General features: G+C 31.5%; 1 protein-coding gene and 1 pseudogene across 10 annotated transcripts in view; one reads left to right on the forward strand and one right to left on the reverse strand.

The window, feature by feature from the left end:
* Positions 1-18,732, reverse strand: part of LOC145256434 (serine/threonine-protein kinase PAK mbt-like) — a 253,669-nt gene that overhangs the window by 18,957 nt on the left and 215,980 nt on the right. For all 10 annotated transcript variants that reach the window (XM_080115334.1, XM_080115329.1, XM_080115327.1 and 7 more), the window contains 5 exons: positions 18,131-18,319; positions 12,604-12,737; positions 7,443-7,569; positions 4,442-4,567; positions 559-693 (listed from right to left, as the gene is read on the reverse strand). In XM_080115334.1, coding sequence (XP_079971460.1) covers positions 559-693; positions 4,442-4,567; positions 7,443-7,569; positions 12,604-12,737; positions 18,131-18,319 — 711 coding nt within the window. The remainder of the gene's footprint in view (positions 1-558; positions 694-4,441; positions 4,568-7,442; positions 7,570-12,603; positions 12,738-18,130; positions 18,320-18,732) is intronic.
* LOC145256669 (U2 spliceosomal RNA) lies at positions 6,831-6,978 on the forward strand (annotated as a pseudogene).

The following is an 18,732-nucleotide window of genomic DNA, read 5'->3' on the forward strand; positions in this document are numbered from 1 at the left end:
TACTTACTTCTAGGATACCCACAAAGTGGGTACCCAAGCGTACAGCAATGTAATGTGCTAAGCGCGGATATCTTTGGTAGTAATAGATAAAAGTATTTGTTTAAAGTACTACATTTGTCTAGCATAAAGTTTATCCTTAGGACAAATTCAGTTGTGCTGGTACAGTCATATGACGCACGCATTCGTCTTTATGAATAAATCGTTGCAGAAGGATTGATGTCCTGAATCACAGGAAGTTTGGCTGAGCAAGGAAAATTTGCAAGCGATTAGACAAGACTATACATAGTTGAATCTGGAGAGAATTGATTAGTTAAACTGAGGACTGGAGCTTTTGGATATTTTATCAAAAAACATTTGACATCTGGATAAGGGAAAAATGATGAATTGAGAAAGAGCTAGAGATATTTAAGAATTTGTGGCAAGAAGTCCAGCATTTCACTGAAAGGATTAAAAAAAGTAACAAGTAGATAAAAGTCATGCATTGTCATCGATTTTTAAATAACAAAAAAAAAAAAAAAATGGCTAATTTCTATTGTAGCATTTAAAAATATATCTTACCTTTGTATCATTTCTGAGTTTTGGTGGTGGCATATCTCTGATTCTCCTCATGGCTTGCAGTGGGGGTTCATTGAAAAAAGGTGGCTCTCCATCGACCATTTCAATCACCATAATACCTAAAGACCAAATATCCACCTATAAAAAAAAAAAAAAAATTACAATAAAATATAGATAAAAAATGTTTATTTTCTAAATGAAAGCAATTCATCAGATTTGGTTTAATGTTTGGCTGACATGTGTTGGACAACTTTTAGAAATTAATTCTTAAACAAACCTATCTCTGGTTAGAATTCTATTTTATGTCTTTCGCTTATGTTTTCCTTAACAAGCATCCTCCACTATCTGATTTTGTTACTTCAAATGTTATATATCTACTGACTTGATCATTTTAATATATTCTTTTAATGTGACAAAATCAAGAAACTCTTCTGTTCTGCACATATTTCCATGTACTGTCCACATTTAATCATCTTTAGAGATTATCAGAGGAAAATTTGCAAATCAGATTACAAGTTTGAAATTTATGCTCGAGACCAATTAGAGGTTTATTTGCAATCATGGAAAAAGCTAAGATTTTGAAATTGAATTTAGTTTATCTGTTTTGTTGCAAATCAATTTCTTTTGAATAATCTGAATGCTAAAAATATACTAATGATAAACAATAAAATGAATATGATTAATTTAACACAAGTAGCTTCTTTGTAAAATATTTATTGTTGGCAACGGGGAGTGGTTAAAATCATTCTTCAACATTATTATATGATTAATTTCTTTAATAATAAAAAAAAAAAAATACAAAAAACATTATTTTATTTAAATGCTATACATTACAGTATCTGTTGGGGATACCCAGGTTTCATTAACCTGTTCATCTTGGATTTAGGAGAACATCAAGTTAGTCCTGCCAGAAACAATTTTCAACTCCACTCGGTGTTGAAAATTCTGAAATGGGTGTTAAAATGGGACACCCCAAATTCAGAATTTTCGACATCCAGCATGACTGACAAATATTTCAGGCAAGACTAATCAAATTATCTCCTAAATCCAGGATCACCAGACGGATGAAATCCGAGGATCCTCAATAGACACTGCAATACATCATATTTAAATAAAATAATTTAAAAGTAAACAAAACTCATGATGCAATCATTTAGAGTATATTAGTTCTTAAACCCAACAATAAATGTTTTTGAGTACAAACATTTGAGACATTTATTGAATACTAGCAGGCTGCCCGACGTTACACTGGGAGGGGGGGGCAACATAGTTTCCTGAGGATAGGCTATTTTCTTAGAGATATTAGTTTCTGCCAGTTGAAGGAAAACATTTCATTTTTCTTCTTTGTCACAAGAATAAAGACTTGTTTGAAGCGCAATAAAACTTTTCTCTTTCTTTTCTTTCTTTCAATTTGGTGTCATCTGCTCTCATCTCTTTTTGTATCTTGGTTTGTCAGTGAATAAGCTCACTCAGCATTTTCTGAGACAGTTTTCGTCGTCTGCCGGATGTTGCTGAGTGAGACCTGCAGTAAAACAGAATTAAAACTGCTGAAGTACCCATATGCCTATAGAACGGCTTCACTGCTAATTGCAACAGTCATCTTCAATTCCTATGTCAATAGATTCCTACTTACGGCATAATCACGTTGACTCACCGGTTCCCGCTGGATCACCAAAGTTAAGCAATGTTGAACCTGGTCAGTACTAAATGGGTAACCATTTGAGACTTCCAGGTGCTGTATGTGCTCTCCGCTTATCTCGGCATAGTTTCCAGTCGTCCTGGTCTTCTCCTTGCCACTGGACCCAAAGAGTGTCGATTCAGGAGAGGTGTGGTTGGGGATTGTGCGACCCTTGCCTCACAATTACACACGCAACTGCCCCTACAGGGTATCTGTAAGAGTATCTTGTGTACTGACGGGGAGTCTCGTCGTGGGCGACGAAGCATTTTACTGAAGAACCACGGCAACACACAGCAAACCAACAAACAATGACAGCCACGGCGCGAAGGTAACTAACAAAGCTCAGCTGACTGCACGAATAGAAACGGAACCCAACGGTCACTGTACTGATCGCCACGAACATCAGAACCCGACTGCCTCGCACCTCCAATGGACCGATTTTTATTCCTCAAGATGGCCTAGCTAATTTGCATCCCCGCGCGATCCTGCGAGATTCCGTCTCTAATAAAAGCAGGCAGGCGCCATCTTGAAACTCTTTCTTCTGCTGCCCCGACCACAGGATCAGCCACCACCCCACACGCCAGGCACACACGGACCCTCTTGCGCCGAGGGCTACGGTTAGTCTCACACTCCCCCCTGGTCTCCAGATCACATACGTGACACGGCGGACGTGGCCGTTTGATTCGAGCACTCCTGCGGAGGGGTACTGCCGGGACTTCCTCATCGGAGCTCTCAGAAGTGGCGTCGGAAGCATCAGCATCAGCATTAGAGCTCGCAGTTGAGTCATCAGGTCCATGGGGCACAGGTTGGATCCATCGCTCATCGTCGGATGACTCGCTACTTCCACTGCTTGCCGATTGGTCAGCGCTTAGAGCGGGCCGGACATCCCTTACGTGGTGCGGAGTATCATCGACTAGTATGGCCTGTTCACTGATGACGCCGGTGACCCGCCCCCTCCAAAAGCTGCTGGTGCACCGGCCGCCGGGTGGCTTCACCCAGACGGTGTCTCCCACTTGGTACGTCCCCTGGGGTTCTCGTTGGTCGGGTAGACACACTTCAACGTCCTTGACGCGCACGTGGTAGTGATGAATCGCATCAGCGGGCGCACTGCCGCCAGTCACGGTGTCCTTAGGCGTTGTGTTGCATCTGTAAACCGCCTCCGCGATCGTACACTTCTTCCTGGCCGCGATCCTCTTCATGGTTCGGTGGCATCGCTCCGCTATGCCGTTGCCGCTCGGCACATACGCGCATCGGTGTCGAAGGCGGATCCCCCAGTTGTCCATAAAATGCCTAAATTCCCTGCTGCAGAACGCCGTGTCGTTATCCGTGAGGATCTCCTCAGGCGGCCCCCTTTCGTAGAATATGGATTCCAATTCGTGGATGACACTGGTGGAATCCTGCCTCGCTAATTGGCGCCAAATCGCGAACCTCGTTGGCCCGCAGTCTATCAGCATGAGGAAGTGTTGGCTGCCGTAGTGGGTTATATCCATACCCAACCGACTCCAAGTCGCGTCCACTCCCAGCTGTCCTTTCCGCCATTGAAGAAAAGAAAACCAAGTTCGGAGTGGGGGGGGGGGGGGGGCCGAAATAGCTTATAAGAGTATCTTGTGTAGGAGACGGGGAGTCTCGTCGTGGGCGACGAAGCGTTTTACTGAAGAACCACGGCAACACACAGCAAACCAACAAACAATGACAGCCACGGCGTGAAGGTAACTAACAAAGCTCAGCTGACTGCACGAATAGAAACGGAACCCAACGGTCACTGTACTGATCGCCACAAACGTCAGAACCCGACTGCCTCGCACCTCCAATGGACCGATTTTTATTCCTCAAGATGGCCTAGCTAATTTGCATCCCCGCGCGATCCTGCGAGATTCTGTCTCTAATAAAAGCAGGCAGGCGCCATCTTGAAACTCTTTCTTCTGCTGCCCCGACCACAGGATCAGCCACCACCCCACACGCCAGGCACACACGGACCCTCTTGCGCCGAGAGCTACGGTTAGTCTCACAGTATCCTTCGTCTTTCGAGACTGAATGGAGGCATCGAGCGATCTAGATTTCTGTTATATACAATCCCCACAACAAGTAACCAAACTTAATTCATTTCAGTAATTATCTAAAATCCTCTCATAATATTCTCAACTTTCAACTAACTATCATTCCATCGCATTAAAAAAGTAAACAAAAAAAGCAAAAATGAAAATTTACCTCTGGTCCATAAGGTAAACGAGAAATAACTTCGGGCGCCATCCAGTAAGGTGTTCCAACAAGAGATTTCCTCTTAGGAAGGTCTGGATTCACTTGGGCACAGAATCCAAAATCTGACAATTTCACCTGAAAAATTAATTTAAATAAAATTATTAGTTTGTGTTAAATATTAATACATCCTCTATGCTATAATAAAGACCAGTCTGTGTGTATATATACCTTTACCCCTGGGTATGATACAAATTTCAGAAAATAACCCAGTAGATGTATAATTCATTCAAAAAAATCAAGTTTCAATAATATGCATGATATTATGTTGGATTGACATCATAAAAAAAAAAAAAGAAAGAACTATCATGGAAGGCAATCATTGTTATTTACCCAGAAATATATTTTGATTTTCCTCTGAAAATAGACATTAATGACTTACATTTAGAGGATTTTCTTTTATTAGAAATCTGCCCAATTTTAATTCTTGTTTTATCTTATTCCTATAGTTTTTGTTTGTCTTTTCAAAAATGTCTAAATTCAGTTTTATCTAGAAATACTTATTTTAAAAAAATCCTAACTCTAAAGTAATCCAACTTATCTGCCTTGAAATTCATGACAATTGTGAAAAATTTAATTTCTTAAATAAAAAAACTACTGAATTATGTTCCAGAAACGTTATTGTATGCTAAGATTTGAAGAAGCAATAATAAATCTGTATAGATATACAATTAAATTTGAATTACTTTTTGATAATAGTCTGATGAATATTTTGAGTGTGAAACAGCCAATCGCAATAGAGTTTAGATTTCGACATAGGCAAATACAAACTTGTACACAAACACAAAAGTATGTACAGTAGAACCCTGGGATACGGTGGTCCTAGGATACTGTTTTTTTTCAGGCTATGATGTGGAATACAATGTTTTTCCGGCTCCTGGTTACGGTATTTTCCCTGCCTTAGAGTGTTATTTAAAATGTTATTTGATTATATACATGTGTATCATATATTGTACTGTTTTTTGTTACTAATTTCTAATGCCGTATCCTAGGGTTCTACTGTATTTAACATTTTTCTTTTTTTCAGGAGGGGCAGGGAGTAAAGCTTTCTTGGAATTTTACTTGTTACTTCATTCACACAGGCTTTTTGTTTCTTTTAGAGATAACTTCAAGACGTTGGGAGTTACTTCCCTTCCTTCTCATGCATTTGATCAAATTTATAACTATGTTCGTTCGTTTGTTTGTTTGCAGCAATCATTACCAAACTTAATCAAAATATTGGTTATGGTTTAAATGGATTTAGATTTATGGTTTATATAGAAAAGGAAGAGCTTTAAACACATGAGTATAATTTTTGTGTGATGTTTATTTAATTCTGTTGTGTGTGTGTTTAAACACAGAAAGAAATAAAAATAAATTTTCTTTCTTTGTTTAATTATTTTTCTGATACTTATGTAGTACAGAAGCCCAAAATATCAGAAAGTCACAAGGCTGCCTGAAAATGAAGAATGTAGTTGGAGGGAGGCAGGGAGTGCTGTTTTTTTTTTTCAGCTGCATATCCGTACATTCCTATCATGAACGTTTGTATAATTTTGACCATTTTTTAATTTAATTATTTTTCTGTGTTCCTGCTTTTAAAATTTTTATTTTTTTTTATTTTTTCAAGATTATATAAAAATTATGTTACCCATGCACATTCATTCAAGCATGGAAAATATTAGAAGCTTAAATATAAAAATTACAATAAAAATGTAATCTAAAACAAAAAAAAAGAAAGGAAATATTTTTTGCAATTATAATTTTTTTTGTTTGAAAATATTAAATAAGCAATGCTTAATACAATGGCAATATCGGTAGTTTGAGAAATTAATTTTTCTTCAAGTTATATCGAATTTGTTAATATGGATTTTAGGAGCTTTTTTTTTTTGTAACGTTTCTTGTAATTTTTCTTATTTTTATTGCTACAATTGACGATGTTTTATTTTCATAAAAAAAGCAAAAATAAATACATTCATTTTTTTTTTACTACCATAATTTTAGTAAAGGTGTTTTTTGTTTAAACAAAATAATATATTTCCACTAAGATTCAAATAAAAATAGTGGGTTCGTTATATTCCGTGATCATGATTTGATAAATACTGAAAATTTCATAAAAATTGGTTAATTTCCTGATTTTTGGTGAATTACTAAGTAAAGGAAGCGGTAAATTTTGAGCATTCATTTTGCACATACCTATCAATTGATAAAAGTCAAAGCAAGGGAGATAAGTCAGTTTTTTAGTCGCGTGCAAGCGACTCTATAAGTCACTCTGTCGGTCGGTCTGTCCGTAACACTTTTGTGCTTGGCCTTTTTGGTTAAGATCAAAGGTCTGTTGTTAATAGATGCTGTTCTTAGCCTTTTAAGCTTTTCTTGGCCTTTTGGCCAAGATCAAAGTGTAGTATCTTTCTTACTACATGCTATACTTATGTTTGTAACTTTGTGATATAAAGTGAGGGATCACTTTTCTGTATTAATTTAATGTAAAATGATTACCCACTTTACAACCAGTCAGTCTCAAAGCCATTCAAGTCATTCTCCAGATCATTCAAGTTGTTTTTGAAGGATTCCAGTTATTTTTTAAGCATTCAAGTCATTCTTAAGGTCATTCAAATCATCCTTAACTTCATTAAAGTCATTCTAACTCATTTTAGTTTATCTTTAAGAATTTCATGTCAATGTTAAATTTGTATTACTTTTTGATAATGCATTCATTACACGAGAGCACGCGACTAATGGCTATTGGCCTTGTTATTCTAGCAAATAAAAATGAATGACAATACGATAAAACTAATTTACGATAAAATTAATTTTTCCTTGTAATTAATATTCTACTCAATCATTTTTTTCTAATTTATTTTTAAGATACTTACTTCAGCATGATACGCAAGAACAAAGTTTTTTTTTTTTTTAAACTTGAAATGCAATTTTCAATTGTGATTAATACTATAGAAGCACCAAAAATATTTATTCTTACCTTTCCATCCTTTGCTAACAATATGGAGTCAGATTTGATGTCTCGATGTATTACACCGTGGGAATGCAAATAGGCTAAGGCTTGAAGGCAAGCCTTGCATACAGTGGCAATCTGAACTTCATCCATCCTGATGTAAAAAAGAAAATATATTATTTTTCATAATTTTTTGGATGTGGATTTTAATTATAAAATATATATACACTCACCTATAAAGTCAAGTTTTTTTTTTTTATCGCACTGGCATTGATATTAAAAATCTATTTTTTCTATGCAAAAATTATTAAAACAAACATATTCAATCATGAATATGTGAGCAACTTCATTAAGGTTAATTAATTTGCATATTCCTTTGAAAAACGAACATTCATTAATTATTTTTTATGCTTTCTTATTGAATGATTGGTTTCATTTAACTATTATGCTCAATTCTTTGCATATAAAATCGAAGTTGTTCAATTTTTAACCTTTCTTATCTATCTGTTGACAGCTCAAATAGTAACGACCTAGGCCCGAGTGCTAAATGTTTTGGTTTTGATTTTAGCTGATGGCACCCAAGTCATACTTTTTTTTTTAAACTTAAAATCATTACTACATATTGGGTACAATATAATAATCAATAGAGAATTGTCTCTCTATATAATAATAAATATGAAGTCTGCATGAATTAAATATATTTAAGCATATTTTATGACTGGGTATCCTATTAGATGAAAAACAAAGAAGAAAAAAGAAAAGATAAAAAGAAAAAAGATAAAGATAAAAAAGATAAAAAAGGATAAAAAGAAAAAAGATAAAAAGAAAAAAGATAAAAAGAAAAAAGATAAAAAGAAAAAAGATAAAAAGAAAAAAGATAAAAAGAAAAAAGATAAAAAGAAAAAAGATAAAAAGAAAAAAGATAAAAAGAAAAAAGATAAAAAGATAAAAAGATAAAAAGAAAAAAGATAAAAAGAAAAAAGATAAAAAGAAAAAAGATAAAAAGAAAAAAGGATAAAAAGAAAAAAGATAAAAAGAAAAAAGATAAAAAGATAAAAAGAAAAAAGATAAAAAGATAAAAAGAAAAAAGATAAAAAGAAAAAAGATAAAGATAAAAAGAAAAAAGATAAAAAGAAAAAAGATAAAAAGAAAAAAGATCAAAAGAAAAAAGATAAAAAAAAAGATAAAAAGATAAAGAAAAAAGATAAAAAGAAAAAAAGGAACGATAATAAGAAAAAAGAAAAAAAGGAAAGATAAAAAGGAAAAAGGAAAAAAGGGAAGATAAAAGGAAAAAGGAAAGATAAAAAGGAAAAAGGAAAGATAAAAAGGAAAAAGGAAAGATAAAAAGGAAAAAGGAAAGATAAAAAGGAAAAAGGAAAGATAAAAAGGAAAAAGGAAAGATAAAAAGGAAAAAGGAAAGATAAAAAGGAAAAAGGAAAGATAAAAAGGAAAAAGGAAAGATAAAAAGGAAAAAGGAAAGATAAAAAGGAAAAAGGAAAGATAAAAAGGAAAAAGGAAAGATAAAAAGGAAAAAGGAAAGATAAAAAGGAAAAAGGAAAGATAAAAAGGAAAAAGGAAAGATAAAAAGGAAAAAGGAAAATAGATAAAAAGGAAAAAGGAAAATAGATAAAAAGGAAAAAAGAAAATAGATAAAAAGGAAAAAAGAAAATAGATAAAAAGGAAAAAAGAAAATAGATAAAAAGGAAAAAAGAAAAAAGGAAAAAAGAAAGGAAAAAAGAAAGGAGAAAAGGAAAAAAGGAAAAAGGAAAGAAAAAAGGAAAAAAGATAAAAAGGAAAAAAGATAAAAAGGAAAAAAGATAAAAAAGAAAAAGATAAAAAGGAAAAAAGGAAAAAAGGAAAAAAGAAAAAAGGAAAAAAGAAAAAAGGAAAAAAGAAAAAAGGAAAAAAGAAAAAAGGAAAAAAGAAAAAAGGAAAAAGGAAAGGAAAAAAGATAAAAAGGAAAAAAGATAAAAAGGAAAAAAGATAAAAAGGAAAAAAGATAAAAAGGAAAAAAAGATAAAAAGGAAAAGGAAAAAAGATAAAAAGGAAAAAGATAAAAAGGAAAAAAGATAAAAAGGAAAAAAGATAAAAAGGAAAAAAGATAAAAAGGAAAAAAGATAAAAAGGAAAAAAGATTAAAAGGAAAAAAGATTAAAAGGAAAAAAGATTAAAAGGAAAAAGATAAAAAGGAAAAAAGATAAAGGAAAAAAGATAAAAAAGGAAAAAAGATAAAAAGATAAAAAGGAAAAAAGATAAAAAGGAAAAAAGATAAAAAGGAAAAAAGATAAAAAGGAAAAAAGATAAAAAGATAAAAAGGAAAAAAGATAAAAAGGTAAAAAGATAAAAAGGAAAAAAGATAAAAAGGAAAAAAGATAAAAAGGAAAAAAGATAAAAAGGAAAAAAGATAAAAAGGAAAAAAGATAAAAAGGAAAAAGATAAAAAGGAAAAAAGATAAAAAGGAAAAAGATAAAAAGGAAAAAAGATAAAAAGGAAAAAAGATAAAAAGGAAAAAAGATAAAAAGGAAAAAAGATAAAGGAAAAAAGATAAAGGAAAAAAGATAAAGGAAAAAAGATAAAAAAGGAAAAAAGATAAAAAGATAAAAAGGAAAAAAGATAAAAAGGAAAAAAGATAAAAAGGAAAAAAGGAAAAAAGATAAAAAGATAAAAAGATAAAAAGGAAAAAAGATAAAAAGGAAAAAAGATAAAAAGGAAAAAAGATAAAAAGGAAAAAGATGAAAAGGAAAAAGATGAAAAGGAAAAAGATGAAAAGGAAAAAGATAAAAAGGAAAAAAGATAAAAAGGAAAAAAGATAAAAAGGAAAAAAGAAAAAAGAAAGATAAAAAGAAAAAAGGAAAGATAAAAAGAAAAAAGAGAAAGATAAAAAGATAAGAAAAAAGAAAAGATAAAAAGAAAAAGAAAAGAATAAAAGAAAAAGATAAAATGAAAAAAGAAAAGATAAGAAAAAAGATAAAATGAAAAAAGAAAAGATAAAAAGAAAAAAGATAAAAAGAAAAAAGATAAAAAGAAAAAAGATAAAAAGAAAAAAGATAAAAAGAAAAAAAGATAAAAAGAAAAAAAGATAAAAAGAAAAAAAGATAAAAAGAAAAAAAGATAAAAAGAAAAAAAGATAAAAAGAAAAAAGATAAAAAGAAAAAAGATAAAAAGAAAAGATAAAAAGAAAAGATCAAAAGAAAAAAGATCAAAAGAAAAAAGATCAAAAGAAAAAAGATAAAAAAAAAGATAAAAAGATAAAGAAAAAAGATAAAAAGAAAAAAAGGAACGATAATAAGAAAAAAGAAAAAAAGGAAAGATAAAAAGGAAAAAGGAAAAAAGGGAAGATAAAAGGAAAAAGGAAAGATAAAAAGGAAAAAGGAAAGATAAAAAGGAAAAAGGAAAGATAAAAAGGAAAAAGGAAAGATAAAAAGGAAAAAGGAAAGATAAAAAGGAAAAAGGAAAGATAAAAAGGAAAAAGGAAAGATAAAAAGGAAAAAGGAAAGATAAAAAGGAAAAAGGAAAGATAAAAAGGAAAAAGGAAAGATAAAAAGGAAAAAGGAAAGATAAAAAGGAAAAAGGAAAGATAAAAAGGAAAAAGGAAAGATAAAAAGGAAAAAGGAAAGATAAAAAGGAAAAAGGAAAGATAAAAAGGAAAAAGGAAAGATAAAAAGGAAAAAGGAAAGATAAAAAGGAAAAAGGAAAGATAAAAAGGAAAAAGGAAAATAGATAAAAAGGAAAAAGGAAAATAGATAAAAAGGAAAAAAGAAAATAGATAAAAAGGAAAAAAGAAAATAGATAAAAAGGAAAAAAGAAAAAAGGAAAAAAGAAAGGAAAAAAGAAAGGAGAAAAGGAAAAAAGGAAAAAAGGAAAAAGGAAAGAAAAAAGGAAAAAAGATAAAAAGGAAAAAAGATAAAAAAGAAAAAGATAAAAAGGAAAAAAGGAAAAAAGAAAAAAGGAAAAAAGAAAAAAGGAAAAAAGAAAAAAGGAAAAAAGAAAAAAGGAAAAAGGAAAGGAAAAAAGATAAAAAGGAAAAAAGATAAAAAGGAAAAAAGATAAAAAGGAAAAAAGATAAAAAGGAAAAAAAGATAAAAAGGAAAAAAAGATAAAAAGGAAAAGGAAAAAAGATAAAAAGGAAAAAGATAAAAAGGAAAAAGATAAAAAGGAAAAAAGATAAAAAGGAAAAAAGATTAAAAGGAAAAAAGATTAAAAGGAAAAAAGATTAAAAGGAAAAAAGATTAAAAGGAAAAAAGATTAAAAGGAAAAAGATAAAAAGGAAAAAAGATAAAGGAAAAAAGATAAAAAAGGAAAAAAGATAAAAAGATAAAAAGGAAAAAAGATAAAAAGGAAAAAAGGAAAAAAGATAAAAAGGAAAAAAGATAAAAAGGAAAAAAGATAAAAAGGTAAAAAGATAAAAAGGAAAAAAGATAAAAAGGAAAAAAGATAAAAAGGAAAAAAGATAAAAAGGAAAAAAGATAAAAAGGAAAAAAGATAAAAAGGAAAAAGATAAAAAGGAAAAAAGATAAAAAGGAAAAAGATAAAAAGGAAAAAAGATAAAAAGGAAAAAAGATAAAAAGGAAAAAAGATAAAAAGGAAAAAAGATAAAGGAAAAAAGATAAAGGAAAAAAGATAAAGGAAAAAAGATAAAAAAGGAAAAAAGATAAAAAGATAAAAAGGAAAAAAGATAAAAAGGAAAAAAGGAAAAAAGATAAAAAGGAAAAAAGATAAAAAGGAAAAAAGATAAAAAGGAAAAAAGATAAAAAGGAAAAAAGATAAAAAGGAAAAAAGATAAAAAGGAAAAAGATGAAAAGGAAAAAGATGAAAAGGAAAAAGATGAAAAGGAAAAAGATAAAAAGGAAAAAAGATAAAAAGGAAAAAAGATAAAAAGGAAAAAAGAAAAAAGAAAGATAAAAAGAAAAAAGGAAAGATAAAAAGAAAAAAGAGAAAGATAAAAAGATAAGAAAAAAGAAAAGATAAAAAGAAAAAGAAAAGATAAAAAGAAAAAGATAAAATGAAAAAAGAAAAGATAAGAAAAAAGATAAAATGAAAAAAGAAAAGATAAAAAGAAAAAAGATAAAAAGAAAAAGATTAAAAAAATAGAAACAGATAGAGAAAAAGAAAAGGAAAAAGTAAAGGAAAACAAAGAAAGAGAAAAAAGGAAAAAAGACAATAAAAAATAATTCAATGGTAAGACTTACTTGCTGTGAGTAACAATATCTGTGAGGGCTCCTCCCTCAAGATACTCCATCACAACCCACAATTCATCTCCAACAAGATAGCTTTCATACATGTCTACAATGTTCGGATGATGATAGTCTCGCATAATAACTACCTGCCAATACAAGAGATTTGCTCAATGGATTAGTGATCCATAAAAAACAAAACAAATGAGATATGAATTGGATCATATCATTATTGGATGATTATTACAATAGAAAATAATTATTGTTTTGAAAGCATCAACCAAATTAATCCTTATAAACCATAGAATCCAAAACAGTTTTCATAGCATATCAAACCTTTTTGGATTATTTAATCATGAAGTGTGAATGATGCAATGGTTATCAGTGTGAACTGCAGGTTTGGTGTGCAGTGTTTGAATTTTAACAGAGCTTTTATTTACCTTCTTATCAGGTGTGACACAAGGTCAGAGAGGTGGGGGATTGAGAGGTCAGCATATAGGCTGACCTACAAAAATGGCTGAGCAGCCCTGTTATCATTTCCCAGTAGGTGTGCTCAAGGCAATTAGCAATAAAATAATCCCTTCTCAAAAGGTGAGATAAAAAAGCCTGGTCGAGTGGATGTATTATTTTTTCTTTTTTTTACTCATGTTCACCCCTAACAAACATATCGTCACTTAAACGCAAGGGGCTAGTATTTAGGACCATGCCTAAGAAAGATTAACAAGATGTTGGTTTACATAACATTTAAACTTCTGCATATCAGTACCGACAGGGGAGCCAGTAGCAGGAAGAGAATTCCAAAGTCTAGCTATTCGAGGGAAAAAGCTATTAGAGTAGACAGCTTTCTGGCATTTAGGAAACTCATTGCAGGGGTGAGATTTTGTTACTAAGTGGGTTTGTTGGGGATATGTATGTCGAGGGGGGGGCATAAGTGCAATGAGTTCATCATTTAAAACAGGCACAGAGATGCAACATTGGGGCGATAAGACAGAGGTTGGAGGACAAAGTAGGACCTATTAGATTGAAAACTCTTTTTTGGACCCAATTCAAGAGGGAGAGGCTACTGGTAGATCCATCAACCCAGATTTGGCAACAATACTCCATGCATGGGCAAATAGTGGTCTTGTAGAGATATAGGATACTCTCAGGTATGAGTAGTCTTCTAGCTCGATAGAGGGAACCTACCTTCTTTGCAGCTGCCTTTGCAATGTCCTCAATGTATTTGTTCCAGTTCATATTGCCCATAAATGTTAAGCTGAGGAATTTGAAGGAAGAATTCTCAGGTAGGGTGTTATTTTTCATGGATATAGGCGGTTGGAGAGGCGTTTTGTAATTGTTGAAGGAGAGCAGCTTAGTTTTACTAGCATTAAATGTTACCATCCATTTGTGGCCCCATTTCACTTCTAGTCTGGAGGTAATTTTCTAAGGATTCTGCCATTATCTTAGATTTATGTTCGTCCGTTCTTCCCTCATGCATCTTATAGAGCATTGTATCATCAGAGAATGTACCCATCCCAGACACAATATTATCAGGGAGGTCGTTTATGAATATCAGGAATAATAATGGTCCAAGGATCGACCTGAGGCACTCCCGCATTAATTTTATGCTGCTTGGATGTACGTCCATCAATGACAACCTGGATGCTCCTATTGTCTAAGAATGATCTAATTATATTTAGTATATGTCCAGTTATATCATATGATTTAATTTTCATTAGCAGGTATATTGTATCATTAATAGTTCTGGGAAAGTGCACTACAAGAAATTAGTCACAAAAGAGACAGTGCATATGTTTGGGATGTTAGGTGTAGATATTGTAGAAAAAAAGGTAAAGAACTAGTGTTTGTTGTTAAATGTTTTTATATGTTGCATTAATTTGAAATATACAGTGCGTTACTTGCTTTATTGCAGATCATATTTTATTTAATAACTTTCTTAATACTAAACATAATTAATTCAAATTTTGTACAGCCATTGAACACACTTTGACAGGTTAGTCTATAAAATTTTATCCAAATATTCTTACTAGTTCAAAAGTTACACCAATTTTTGAAAAAGATGAAATTTTTACTGTTTCTCGCTTTATTGCAGGAGTTCTAAAAATGCCTAAAAATGGACGATTGACTGCACTAGAGAAGAACAGGATAACCGCAGGTCTTGCAGAGGGTCTTACAATTCTCCAGTTATCAGAAGAACTTGGTAGAGATAAGAGAACTGTGGCATCCTTTGTGGAGAAGCCAAAGATTTCACCACGTAAGGATAAGGGCAAAAGAAAGGTCATTTCTCCTTGTGACATGTGAAAAATAAGCAAAGAAGTCAATAAGGACCCAAATGACACCAGCAGGTCTATTTTTATAAAAGCTGGCGTTGCTGCAATGTCAAGAAAAACAAGATGTAGTATTTTAAACGAAATTGCAAGAAACGTAAAACCCATTTCAAAACCTCCTTTGAACCAAACCAACATGAAAAAAACGCATAGCTTGGGCACAAAAATACATGAAAACAGACTTTCAACAAGTTTTATTCACGGATGAATCGAGAGCCACGCTGAATGGTCCAGATGGATGGGCTAAAGTTTGGAGTCCTAAGGGAGATCCTATGCCATATCGTATCAGACGTCAACAAGGAGGTGGAGGAGTTATGTTTTGGGCTGGAATCGTTGGAGATGAACTCTTAGGACCCTTCAGAATGCCTGACGGCGTTAAACTTACCAGCCAAACATACATCCAGTTTTTGGAGGAGCATTTGTCACCTTGGCTGGACGACCTTCCACTTCTTCGTTGTAGACGCCTTACTTTTATGCACGATAACGCTCCATCTCACGCTGCAAAAGCTACCAAATCCTACCTCGAGTCTCTGTGGATCAAAGACAAAACTCTCATGACCTGGCCGCCTTGTTCTCCTGACCTGAACCCAATAGAGAACTTTTGGTCAATTCTGAAAAGAGGGGTTTATGAAGGAGGACGGCAATTCACATCAAAAGATGCCCTTTGGAATAAAATTCTTGAAGTGTCTAGGACCATAACACCTTCTCAAATAAAAAAACTAACCTCATCTGTTGATAATAGACTGTTTAAGGTGATTGCAAGGAAGGGAAATTATGTTGATAAATAATTCGTTTTTCGTTAAAATGTCACGCTTTGTGGGTTGTATTTGATTTCTATATGGTTATATATCTGTTATTGTTACTAATTTGAATTAAATTAACAAATAAATTCATACTTTTATTACCGTTAAACTGTATTTTCAATACGTTGCAATAAAGCGAGAAACAGTAAAAATTTCATATTTTTCAAAAATTGTTATAACTTTTGAACTAGTAAGAATATTTGGATAAAATTTTATGGACTAACTTATCAATGTGTTTTCTATAGCTGTACAAAATTTCAGTTAATTACGTTTAGTAATAAAAAAGTTATCAAGGAAAATGTGATCTGCAATAAAGCAAGTAATGCACTGCAATGGGAACAACTGTTTTAAAAAGGACAAATTGGAGAGGACAGGCAGTTGAGTTTTTGACAGCTGAAATAAAAACATCAAAGCTGAGATTTATTGGTGTGAATTATGATGTTCGTGAAGTGTTCCAACAGTTTTCATTTCGGGATTACAATATAAATCCATTTCTTCCCTCTCCCAGTCATGAATGAAATGATACAGATGACATGAATAAAGAGGGTAACAAGCCAAGGAGAAGGAAAATTCCAAAATAACACAATCTATCTCAAAGATGGGTTAAAAATCAGTGACAAAAAGACTGTCACATGAGAAGACTACTTACAACAGCCAACTCAATGAAGTTAAGCAATATTAAGTCTAGTCAGTACTTAGATGGGTAACTATCTGGGAATATGAGTTTGAAAGTGACTGCAAAATGATTTCACTAATAGATTTGAACAAGAGTTAAACACATCTTTCCTCGATTGCCAATTATGTAACTTGTCTCAGGATAAACTTATCAGAAAAACAAGATCATAAGGTATCCATTGTCTCTCAAGAGACCAGTCATACCATAGATTTTGTATACTATATTTAACAAAAAATTATTTCTACATTCAATATTTTCTATTACTACTATATTAATAAGCAAAATAAATTCACAATGAAAATAATCAAAGTTAATCTATTTACAAGTAATACAATAAACTGGTGGTGAGGAAGACATGGCGAATTATTTTCTGATTATGATCAGATTTGATTCTTTAAGCATCAGCTTAGAGTTAAAATTAGATGTGATAAGGATTATATCCTTCAGAATATCACAAAAGATGGAAGCATAACACTAGTTGGTGCATTAGAAGAGGAGCCAGATGTGAGTATGTGTCATTTGCCTAATCCTGGCACATACAGTCCCGACCATTTTTGAAGCCACCTCAGTTAAGATAGAATCTTAGTAGATAAATGAGTGCCGTTACTATTTAATTTTTTTCTGGTACAAAAGTTTTTTCAAGATGCTCATTCTCCACAATTATTTTGCCCTCAGATTTGCCAATCGTATATATTTTGATATCATTCCCTTCAAACCTCAGATCTATTGGTTTCCTTCCTGGCTAATACCCACTCACACTTTGAAAACAACTTACTTGTTTTTGGCTCTAATAAACCAACAAACATTAAGATGTATATTCTTAGAATGGATTGCAAGGCCTTGGTAACCTGTCACTCATTTAATTTGATTTCTTTGTTTTGGGATAGTTTTTGTTGTGTCACTCCCATTATTTTTTCATTCAGTTGTATATATTCGTTTTTAATAAAATCATTGAAATGCTGGAGATATATATATATATATATCTTGTTAGTAAACAATTCCAATACCACAAATCTATTTATATAACATTCATATTATTTTATTGGTTGTATGGTACGTCTTAAATATGTTTTGTTGAATGGTATAGATTGACCAAACAACTTATCAGAGACCGATATAAATCTATAAAAAAATACAGTTTTTTTTTTTATTTATAGAAAAGAACAAAAGGTGGAATGAGGAAATGGAGCTTTTTGAAAGTCATAAGAGTAAAAAAAAAAAAGAATATAAATAAATAAACACAAAATCTTACTTATTGATTATTTAGAGATCTTTCTAGAAAAAAGAAAACTTTAAACATGGATGTCATGAGAAAAAAAATTAATGTGTTTATGCATTGGTCCAAATTTATTCAAATTATATAAATCACCTTTAATGGATAAATACACATTTTTATTTATGATAGGATATATTTATTTTGAATGCATCTTTTGTGTCAGCTAATCTTTTAGACGGTTGATAATTGGAGACAAGTATTTGAAATAATTTTTGTTTCTTATTAAAATAGTAATAAATTGAGTAAAAAAAAAAAAAAGAAAAAAAAAAGAAACATGTAAACTTCCATACGCTTTCATTAGCATTACAAAAAACATTACAAAAAAACAAGATAAAAGAAAAAAAACAAAAACTTTTTTAAAAATACATGAAAAAATTAGAAAAGAGAAATTATTTTCCCTGGAAAGAAGTGAAAGAGAAAAAAAAAAAAAGTGAAAGAGAAAAAAAGCAAAAAGACTTACTTCATTAAAGAGCAATTCTCGTCGTTGCTGTTTGCCAAGATCCATCTTCTTAACAGCTACTCGCTGTCCGCTTGTCCTCTGGGTAGCAATGCATACAATGCCAGTTGATCCTTCACCAATTTTGATGAAGTAATCCAAATCATCGCGTGGATCACCAGGGGAGACCACCATCTGCAGAGTGGCCCGAAACTATAACAAGGAGGAAAAAAATATGGTCAGACCAGATCTTACATTGGTTGAAGACATTTAATATCAAGAAAATCGAGAGAATTCCAATACTATATTATATTTATGCAAACATTGTTAAAAATAACAGAAGCCTTTGGTTAATTATACCTTTTTGTATTGTTTGATTTTTAAAATATTTTTTTAATGTTAAAATCCCAAAAAGTTAACACTAAAATAATACTTTCTGAAACCAACAGGGCTCTATGGACAAATTTATCTTTAGTTGACCTTTGACAAGTACATATTTTCGTTTACTAGCCAAATAGAAAAGTTCCTAGCCAAACCTACATGATTTTTAGAATATGACATCTTCGTCCTGTGACGAGTATGTACATCATAATTTTTTTTTTTTTTACAAGTGTAATTCTAAATAA

This window comes from Euprymna scolopes, chromosome 32 (assembly GCF_053919585.1).
Source record: "Euprymna scolopes isolate OS-2025 chromosome 32, ASM5391958v1, whole genome shotgun sequence".
NCBI lineage: Eukaryota > Metazoa > Mollusca > Cephalopoda > Sepiida > Sepiolidae > Euprymna > Euprymna scolopes.